An 8,501-nucleotide genomic window follows, 5' to 3' on the forward strand; every position below is an offset into this window, starting at 1 on the left:
ATGCTTCGAGTCAGCTCGTGCATATCAAGGCGCGGTGCTTCTCCACACTGTTTGCGACGACGGATATCACCAAGAAGAGGGAAGCGGTGTGGACCCTTGTCCCTGCCCTGTTCATCCCTATGACGATTCGTCTTTCACCAGTCCGCCGTCCCTGTCACCAAACCGCTCTGTTTGTGACGAAGTCCGTGTCAGAACGTCTGCTGCCACCGCCGTGACTACTTCCACCACTCGTGCCACCGCGTCGTCAGCCCCCGTCACTACCCCTTTCAAAACTCGTGACCACTACTTCCGCCCTTGCAACACACTCCCGACCCCTCACCTCCCCCCAACGTGTCGACCACTAACCCGTCCACCACAACCATTGTAAAGCTTACCATGAAGCTCGGTCTCATGATCGTGTCGGTTGTTGGAGATACTGCGTGGCAGGACCCGCCTGGCGGGATGAGGTCTCTCGAGTCGCCCCAAGAAGGGCGACACTGTCTCGCAAGACTGCCACCGACATCTTGACAGCTTCAACGGTGACGGTGTGTCACCAAGGCCGACGCCATGTGTCAGCGCTTACCCTCTGGCGGTGGGGGCAACATCTCTATGGCATTTATGTCTGCCAATGCTGACCTGAAAATCACTCGATCTCTCAGTCCACCTACAGTATCACCGTGACTTGCTGATTTTTTCACGTTGAACAAATACCGGGGAGTTGCCTAGTACTATCAATAGTAGTACTAGTCATATTTTATGGGTCGCCCCCACGAATATATGACTTTTGATATCAGGATGGGGGGCCTACAAAAATCACTCGAAAAGTGACTGACGCTGCGAAGTGGCGACATTGAGTGAGGGGATCCGACATGATTCAGTACAAGACGCATGCTCCGGGACGGCTCTCTGTGGAGGACCAAATGTCCGAGGCACGCTCTTCGTCTAGATAACTTTAGTTCACCGAGCTGCATGACCATAGGCGTTGTCTGCGTCAGAACTACTGGGAATGCGGCAGCGAAAAGGCTTCATGAAGCTCTTTCGCAAGTATTGCTCGAGCAAGAAGAGCCCCATTGACTGGTACGCATCACGCCACGCCCATCGAGTACTGCATGCCATGACGATCCCATCCTTAGGAAAGTCGTGAACCCACCTCCGGTTGACATGGTGATCAACAGCTCCAGCGTCGAGGCGTGCCCAAACGATGCCAGCCTCAAACACGAATTGCTGGATAAGCTCGTGCGTTGTCGTCTGCATCTTCTAGATTCAGATGTATTCACCGAGAGCTCATGCGTGGCAGGTCATCTTAAAGCTGAACGGTGGGCTGGGAACGACGATGGGGTGCCAAGGCCCGAAGAGCGCGATCGAAGTGCGCCAAGACCTTTCATTTCTCGATCTAACCGTTCGACAAGTGGAGGTGTGTGTGCCATGCATCATATCGTCTGTCGTCCAATACACAACGTGTGTGTTAGTACCTCAACAGTTTGTACGGCGTGGACGTCCCGCTTGTGCTCATGAACTCATTCAATACGCATGAAGAAACCGTCCGTATAATTCGCAAGTACCGCATGCACAACTTGAGCATCCACACGTTCAACCAAGTACAGTCTTCATAAGATGTGCCTTACACACTACCGTGGTGACCCGTGCGAATAGAGCTCCTACCCTTACGTAGTCAAAGAATCGGCCGTGCCCCTCCCGACCGCCAAGTACGACAAGTTGACTCGGGACAAGTGGTACGTGCGATTGTTGCTGCAAGGCGGACGACCTGACGAGGCGAAACAGGTACCCGCCAGGTCATGGCGACGTATACAACGCCTTGTTCGAGTCTGGGCTGCTCGAAAACCTCATCAACCAAGTACGTGTTTTTTAGCCTCGGACGAGCTTTTCATGCGTGTGGTAGGGAAAAGAGTACATTTTTATATCCAACGTGGACAACCTTGGCGCGACGGTACGTGTCGACCTCATTCGGGGCGTGATGGCCCACGACGTGAGTTTGTTCAGGTGAACTTGGACATTTTGTACCACATGATCAACGTCGACTCGGAGTTCATGATGGAAGTGACGGATAAAACTCGGGCCGACGTCCAGGGAGGGACTTTGGTCACGTACAAAGACAAGCCGCACTTGCTCGAAGTGAACCAAGTGCCACAAGAACATTTGGAGGACTTCCGGGCGCTCAACAAGTTCACTATGTTCAACACGAATAACTTGTGGGTAAACTTGCGAGCTATCCAGGTACGATGATCAATTTGTGTTGTGCATGAGGGCGAATGATATGCCTAGCGCCTCGTGGCCCAAGACCTGATCGACATCAACCCGATTGTAAGCTACGGCACGGTCAAGAACACCAAAGTGGTCCAGCTGGAGACGGCTGCTGGCGGTGCGATCCAGTTCTTCAAGAATTTTGTCGGCATCAAAGTCACCCGCCTTCGGTTTTTGCCTGTGAAGTCGTCGTCGGATCTGTTCCTGGTCCAGTCGAACCTGTATCAAATTAAACACGGAAGGTGCGCCCCCCCTACAGTCCGTGTGGTGTCCTCACGTCACGAGGTGCAGCTTGCTCATGAACCCTGACCGAGGGTTGGCAACGATTCCAATCGTCAAACTCGGCCGTGAATTTCAGACGGCGCAGCAATACTCGGAACGGTTTGAAAAGGGCATCCCGAACATTTTAGAACTCGACCACTTAACCGTGGCTGGAGACGTCAAGTTTGGCAGCGGCATTACGCTGAAGGTGCGTCCTTCTCGATCGTGTTGGTGATGGGCATCGCTCCTATTTCATGCGCCGGGTGTCGTAGGGTACGGTCATTCTCGTTGCGAACGAAGGGGCAAAAATCGAACTGCCCGACGGCACCATCCTCGAAGATAAAGTTGTGACGGGCGACTTGCGAATTTTGGACCATTAAGTCAACGTTGTCGCCATATATTTGCACCAAAAATATACCTCCACCATATACATACACACTAAAGTTTGGTCGATGTCGCCGATGACCCATACAGCGCCCGCGCTTCCGCCATGATCTTGTTCTGCAGGGAAATTTTCATGAGGTGCCTCCAGACTTGCATACTGTTCTCACCTGCTCTTGACGTAGCATGCGCTGGTCGATGTCCTTCTGCATTCGCATTTCAAACCGCTCGTATTGCATCTACACCAAAGCGTCATGCATGTCGTGTGGATTTTCACAACAGACGCGTTTCGCATGAGCCGTGATGTGTGGGTGGAAGGTAATCGCCCCGTAGAACTTTTGTTCGAGTTCTTCTCGATTCTACGATCAACGTGTCAAAGCCATCGATTTCACTCCGTCCTTGTTGCCGACCGTGATTCGATTCGACGCGTCGAGGCGCACGCGGGTCAAAAAGTCTTGTTCGACTTGGTCCTGCAACACAAACGCGGCGTTGGAAGGTGGTCGGCGACTGCGTCGTGATAACATGTACATACCCAAGTGATTGGCTTTGCCTTGACCGTGACCATGCAATTCCGACGCCGGTCAAACACGCGTTTGTCCGTGACGCGAAATCGAGGCATCCATTCCATGGTAAGTTGTTCCAGGTTGCGCACTCGCTGTTCTTCACTCAGCTCGACGCGTTCAAAGAACTCGTGCGAGATATCGCCCTACGAAGCGTCATGGTTTGTAGGGTAGACCGTACGGAAACGCACCCAGGCCAAGCGGGACCGATACGTCACCCCACAGTTGGGGCATTGCTTGCGTTTTTGCTGGACTTCTGCGTAGGACTGAGGGTTGCCGCACTTGGGACATTCCTGTTGTACTCTCGTCAGCCCGTCCTGTGCGTCTGAAACGAACGCACCTTCTTGTCCAGCTGGGCAAGGTACACGCGCTCTGCACGTTGCCGTTCGATGCTCTACACGTTCCAAGACAGTGGTTGGTAAAAGATCGTTTGCATTCGAGGAGGATGCTGCCACGCACATCTAACTTGGCCTTCTCCGCCGCCTCCATGCGTCGAATGAAGTCTTGATTGTCGTTGCCATTGTCATCATCATCATCATCGCTGCGCCCGCCAGACTCGGCTGAACCGCGTCCAACTCGTGGCTTGAATTTGCAGTGCCGACGGTCTGACTCTCGGGCATATTGCTCCTTCCCTAGGCGCTTTCTACGCTCCAACTGCTCGTTCACAGCATTCAACATGAGCTGTAACGTAGGGTTACTTGGGTTTCACGGGCTTGGCAATCCTGTTGATGTACTCCTGTTCCCATCCTCGCAGTCAGAGGTCGAATTCTATCTCGTCATGTGAACCTACCATCTGAGCCTGATTGTCGCGTTTGCTGCTCGGTGGTTTGTGCTCGACCAGCGTCGCGTACAGCAGTCGTTTTTGCGTTTCTGTCAACTGGTTGAGTTGGAACGATGACAGTTTGCTCTGTCGGGACTTGACGGTCGGACAGGTGTGTTGCAGTCCCCGCCTTTGTCGACTGCGAAGGATGTCACGATCCACCGAAATGGTTGGGCGAACCGAAGGCGGCTCGACGGGCTGCTGTTTTCCCACAAGGATGTCAACCGCTCGATTGATCTTGTCCGCAGACGACTCGTAGTCGAACTCGCTGTCGTATTGCACTTCATGCACAGCACTGCGCAAAGCATCGCGGGCTTGTTGATTCTGCTCGTGGCGGACGTCGTCAAGCGCTTCCTTCATCTTGTGCTCAAGTTGGTTGCCAACGGTCCGGCTCTCGTCTTGCGCGATGGCTCCGAGCACTTTGGCCACCGTTGTCGGTTTCTTTGCCTTGTTGGCTTTCGCCATATCGATGAGCGATGCGCTGTCGGCTGCTTGCTGTCTCTTCACCGATTCGAGCAAACTCGTTCGAGGTTTCGAAGTGGCCACTTCCATCAGACTGGGCTTTGGGGCAGAATTCGCCACATCTATCAAGCTGACCTGTCCGACAGCCTGGCGCAATTCTCGTGCATCCCCTTCGCTCGCTTTGGTAATGTCCATGAGGTCTGGTCGATGCAACGTCGACTCATACGTCGAAGCTGTTGAAGGAGATGCTTTGTTGCGAGGAGCCGTGCCTTGCTGTTGCTGTGCAAAATCAGCCAAACTCATGCGCTCGGTGCTGGCAACATCCTTAAGGGATTGGACTGGCTGACTTGCCGCGTCCGACAGCGTGTTGATGACTTCTACCACCTCGCCATTGCTTGCGTCCTGCGCAAATTCCTCCACCGCGGCTTCCTTCTTCGCTGCAGAGGTGGCGCCATCAGTGTTCTCATTCCCTGCTTGCTTTTCAATGGCATTACCTTGTGCAAATGCCGTCAAAGCGGACACCTTTGATGTTGTTTGGGCCGCGTCGTCCGCCATCGTCGTCTTCGAACGGTTTCGCCAGTGAAACGAGTGCCGACATTTACTGACGCGAGTTGTCCGGATATACATTGGAAACATATCCGGACAATTCAATCTGTTAGTCCCCTGTGCCTATGTCGGCGTTCCGGTACCACGACGCGCAGCTCTATGCCCGCGACTTGAGTCTCTTCACGTCAAACGCGTGGCTAAACGATGCAGCGATCAACTTTTACTTCACGGTGGTATACCATGACCTATGTGGTGCACCGTCGGACGTTCTCCTCATGGATCCTGCCGTCGTCTCGTGCATGATGCTCCAGGTAGGCAAGCGCTGTGTAATGTGAAATCAATCAAAGTGGAATTCTCTCTAGTGCGACGAAGATGAAGATTTGATCGATTTGACGCAAGGTCTGCAACTCAAGGAAAAATCACTGATTGTGCTCCCTGTGAACGATCGAAGCAGTTTTGACTCCCAGGGAAGCCATTGGGCACTCTTGGTGTACTCGTCGGCGAATGGGTTCGAATTCTATGATTCGAGTGCAGATCACAACCTTCATAGTGCTGTCGAAGTGGCAGGTGTCCTCGGTCGCGCACTGGGTCTGCCGACATCCACCGTGTATGTACGGAGTGTCACATGTCCACAGCAGCGGAATGCATTCGATTGCGGCATGTATGCGTGCTTGATTGCGGAGTGGGTGTGCACAACGTATTGCAAGGCTCATTTGTTGTCGTTGGATGCTTTCGTAACTCCTCAGGCCATTCAGTCCAAGCGACGAAGCATGCCATCCCTTGTCGACCAGCTCAAAATGAAGTGAATCTCTTAGACATTGGCGAAATCGGCACTTTTCTAGTCCTGTTTCATGGCCTTTGGCGCTGCACATCGTGGAAAAAGCACCTGAGGGTGGCAAAATGTCATCGCGGCATACTTGGCAAGGTGCCATGACATACCTCGGCCACATTTCGAGCCACTGACTGGCTGTAAAACGACTTCGCGGTAGCTTGGGCGTTTGCTGTCATGCTTCTCTGCCTAACGGCAGCAATCTGCAAGTACCGCCACCCACGTGCAACATACTTGAAGAACTCGTTCGTGGTGCGATTCGAAACAATCAAGTAGGCGTGAAAGACAGAAAAAGCGATCAAGGCAACTCCTACAGCCTCCTCGACATCAGAGCAACTTCATTCGGTACGCACGGACTCATACCCATGACAACGCACATGAAAAAGAGCATGCACACAACGGGATACAGGTAAATGACGTATCGAGTCACGATCCACACAGTTGCGTCCGTGGGTTCCCCCGTGGCTTGGTTGATGTACTTGGACTCGAACAGTTGGAGAGCTACCACCTTTGATCAAGTGCATGAGTCGTCGAAAACGAGGGAATAGCTGTTCTCATGATTCCATCTGACCTCGCCTAAGAGTGTGTATAAGAGAACGACAGCGCTGTAAGCGCACAGACCAGCATTTACCTACCGGTCACCACTTTGTGAGCCCAACGACGCGGTACGAGGACGTACCAGAATGAACAGCACAAAGTAGCGGTAATTGCGTTCCCCAACACACGAGTTCAACCAGGCTACGGAATCCCACTTCTTAGACAATGAACCACTTCCAGTGCATTGCCGACTCAACAAATCATACCGCAATCTACAATCGTGCAAGGTTTAGCGCCAACACCAAACTGTCCATGCGAGATGATGGCTCACGGTGGTCGAAGCGAGCAACACACATGTCGCAGACAGAACAGTGCTTGGATCGAGCCGGCCTGTGACCAAGGTGAGCCATGCGATGAAGCGCAGGTGGAGAAGTCATTGTGTACTTGTTGCAGCGACACGTCTTGCACGAATTTGCTGTCTTGTACATGACTTCGTCGAAATTGTACGTCTGGTACTCCGCCATCGTGCCTAAGGACCACAGTCATGGACGCCACCAATTCGACAGCTTACGCATGGTAACGATGCCAGGGTTCGCAGTGCTAGCTTGAATAAACGTCAGCAATGCCAGCAAGGCGGCCCCTCCTGTGAAGTACCTACGGCAAAGTCAGCGACCGCAGGGCGTCATGAAGGCATGTTACACGTGGTTGTATGACAAGTACACGTTTGGCAGCAATGGTTGAGCAAACATAACAAAAAGAGCGTATCCTCCAATGACCAAGTGCAAGTACACCATCTACAACCCATCATTATTTCCATGAGGCGAGCCAGGGATGTTGCGTGCTGCACCTGCATGAGCGGGTTCGGTCGATACAAGACGTAATCCACTGAGTCGACCACTCCACTGTGAATACGTGGCCCACAAAGCTTCAACAGCGCGGCGCTACAGACAGTGTTGAATGGCCAGCGTCTTTGTTGACGTTCCACCTAGTTAATGCCGGCAAGTCCTCGAGCACGAGGCGGTGGAGGGAGCTCAGGTTGCCACTCCTAGCAAGGATAAAGACTTGGAAAATGTCGAAAACGACCTACTTTGTCGGGTCGACGCAGTACACCAGCCCCACTAGACACAACGGTAGAGCCAGCGCCACCACAGCAATCGCCATTGCCGCATCGGCCATCGATCTTGTCGGAACGTTGCGGTGTCGTACACCAATTTCGCAATTTTCATACTAATTACCGAAATTCCTAAAACGCCGCAAATAGAGTAACGACCGATGGCCGTTTCTAGTCAGATCACCCGGTTCTGTCGAGAACGTCCCCACTGCCCTGTCCATCAGGTCGTTGGATGGTCCTGCAACTGTAGGAGTTTTTTTGTGCCTTCTAGAGACTTTTTCGACGTGTAGTAGTTAGTTCCAGCGAAGGGCACGTCACATCGTTAGGATGTCGTGAGCTCATTGGCCAGTTGGCCTACACTGGCGGATGGGCTTCGCCCACCGTTCACTTCACCTTTCTTCTCGTTTTACGAAAACCCCAATATCCTCAACTCCTTTTTACTCTTCGCTACCAACCCCTCCAACTGGTTATGAGCACTACAACACCGAACACTGTTGCTTCCCGCCCGATCCCGTCTGTCACGCACCACCTTCGTGGCATCGACAACTTTGACGAGTGGCACTTCGAGTTGACCACGAAGGCGAAGGACTTACCGCCCAGGCGACGAAGTGCTCCGACGTCGAGGCCATGTGGTCCATGAAAGGACTCCATCGGGCATTTCGAGTCTTTGACGGCGACGTCAAGAAACTTCGCGCGCACCAACTGGAGGTTGCGTCTCGTCCTTCGGACGCGTCTCCTTTACCTCTTGGCAAG

General features: G+C 52.9%; 4 protein-coding genes across 10 annotated transcripts in view; 2 read left to right on the forward strand and 2 right to left on the reverse strand.

Moving 5' to 3' along the window:
* H310_00840 (hypothetical protein) overlaps positions 1-3,034 on the forward strand; it is a 3,582-nt gene extending 548 nt beyond the window's left edge. Inside the window, exons 2-12 of the mRNA XM_008863764.1 lie at positions 959-1,056; positions 1,113-1,215; positions 1,277-1,393; positions 1,449-1,577; positions 1,633-1,712; positions 1,762-1,834; positions 1,880-1,927; positions 1,981-2,214; positions 2,263-2,483; positions 2,533-2,710; positions 2,775-3,034. Coding sequence (XP_008861986.1) covers positions 959-1,056; positions 1,113-1,215; positions 1,277-1,393; positions 1,449-1,577; positions 1,633-1,712; positions 1,762-1,834; positions 1,880-1,927; positions 1,981-2,214; positions 2,263-2,483; positions 2,533-2,710; positions 2,775-2,882 — 1,389 coding nt within the window. The 3' untranslated portion in view covers positions 2,883-3,034. The remainder of the gene's footprint in view (positions 1-958; positions 1,057-1,112; positions 1,216-1,276; positions 1,394-1,448; positions 1,578-1,632; positions 1,713-1,761; positions 1,835-1,879; positions 1,928-1,980; positions 2,215-2,262; positions 2,484-2,532; positions 2,711-2,774) is intronic.
* H310_00841 (hypothetical protein) lies at positions 2,738-5,297 on the reverse strand. Of its 3 annotated transcripts, XM_008863766.1 has the most exons (11): positions 5,220-5,294; positions 4,234-5,162; positions 4,142-4,179; positions 3,903-4,086; positions 3,784-3,837; positions 3,635-3,736; positions 3,416-3,589; positions 3,294-3,353; positions 3,168-3,242; positions 3,054-3,122; positions 2,738-3,003 (listed from the first exon to the last, which is right to left on the reverse strand). In XM_008863766.1, exons 1-11 carry the CDS (start codon positions 5,278-5,280, stop codon positions 2,941-2,943), a joined length of 1,809 nt encoding a protein of 602 aa, XP_008861988.1. In that variant the 5' UTR covers positions 5,281-5,294; the 3' UTR covers positions 2,738-2,940. The 3 variants fall into 3 exon arrangements, with proteins under 3 accessions (XP_008861988.1, XP_008861989.1, XP_008861987.1); XM_008863767.1 differs by having other exon boundaries at positions 3,054-3,242; positions 5,220-5,297; XM_008863765.1 differs by having other exon boundaries at positions 4,234-5,294.
* An 81-nt stretch (positions 5,298-5,378) lies between these two features.
* H310_00842 lies at positions 5,379-6,205 on the forward strand. Of its 2 annotated transcripts, XM_008863769.1 has the most exons (3): positions 5,379-5,582; positions 5,634-5,878; positions 6,018-6,205. In XM_008863769.1, the coding sequence occupies exons 1-3, from the start codon at positions 5,397-5,399 to the stop codon at positions 6,070-6,072; spliced, it is 486 nt and encodes a 161-aa protein (XP_008861991.1). In that variant the 5' UTR covers positions 5,379-5,396; the 3' UTR covers positions 6,073-6,205. The 2 variants fall into 2 exon arrangements, with proteins under 2 accessions (XP_008861991.1, XP_008861990.1); XM_008863768.1 differs by having other exon boundaries at positions 5,634-6,205.
* Positions 6,057-7,798, reverse strand: H310_00843 (hypothetical protein; the record flags this gene model as incomplete). Of its 4 annotated transcripts, XM_008863771.1 has the most annotated exons (13): positions 6,057-6,157; positions 6,211-6,289; positions 6,335-6,410; positions 6,464-6,608; positions 6,672-6,731; positions 6,780-6,838; positions 6,969-7,027; positions 7,082-7,166; positions 7,209-7,291; positions 7,337-7,431; positions 7,485-7,578; positions 7,623-7,682; positions 7,725-7,798. In XM_008863771.1, 13 exons carry the CDS (start codon positions 7,796-7,798, stop codon positions 6,110-6,112), a joined length of 1,017 nt encoding a protein of 338 aa, XP_008861993.1. In that variant the 3' UTR covers positions 6,057-6,109. The 4 variants fall into 4 exon arrangements, with proteins under 4 accessions (XP_008861993.1, XP_008861992.1, XP_008861995.1 ...); XM_008863770.1 differs by having other exon boundaries at positions 6,211-6,410; XM_008863773.1 differs by having other exon boundaries at positions 6,335-6,608.
* Between the last annotated feature and the right edge of the window lie 703 nt (positions 7,799-8,501).

This window comes from Aphanomyces invadans (assembly GCF_000520115.1).
Source record: "Aphanomyces invadans strain NJM9701 unplaced genomic scaffold supercont1.2, whole genome shotgun sequence".
NCBI lineage: Eukaryota > Oomycota > Saprolegniomycetes > Saprolegniales > Verrucalvaceae > Aphanomyces > Aphanomyces invadans.

Bases quoted from the DNA above. Each gene is read 5' to 3' on its own strand.
- H310_00841 (XM_008863765.1), bottom strand. From the start codon at position 5,280: ATGGCGGACGACGCGGCCCAAACAACATCAAAGGTGTCCGCTTTGACG. The intron at 3,590-3,634 runs GTGCGTTTCCGT...GACGCTTCGTAG, and splicing joins ATCGGTCCCGCTTGGCCTGG to GGCGATATCTCGCACGAGTT. The intron at 3,243-3,293 runs GTCGGCAACAAG...CGTTGATCGTAG, and splicing joins ACGCGTCGAATCGAATCACG to AATCGAGAAGAACTCGAACA.
- H310_00842 (XM_008863768.1), top strand. From the start codon at position 5,397: ATGTCGGCGTTCCGGTACCACGACGCGCAGCTCTATGCCCGCGACTTG. The intron at 5,583-5,633 runs GTAGGCAAGCGC...AATTCTCTCTAG, and splicing joins TCTCGTGCATGATGCTCCAG to TGCGACGAAGATGAAGATTT.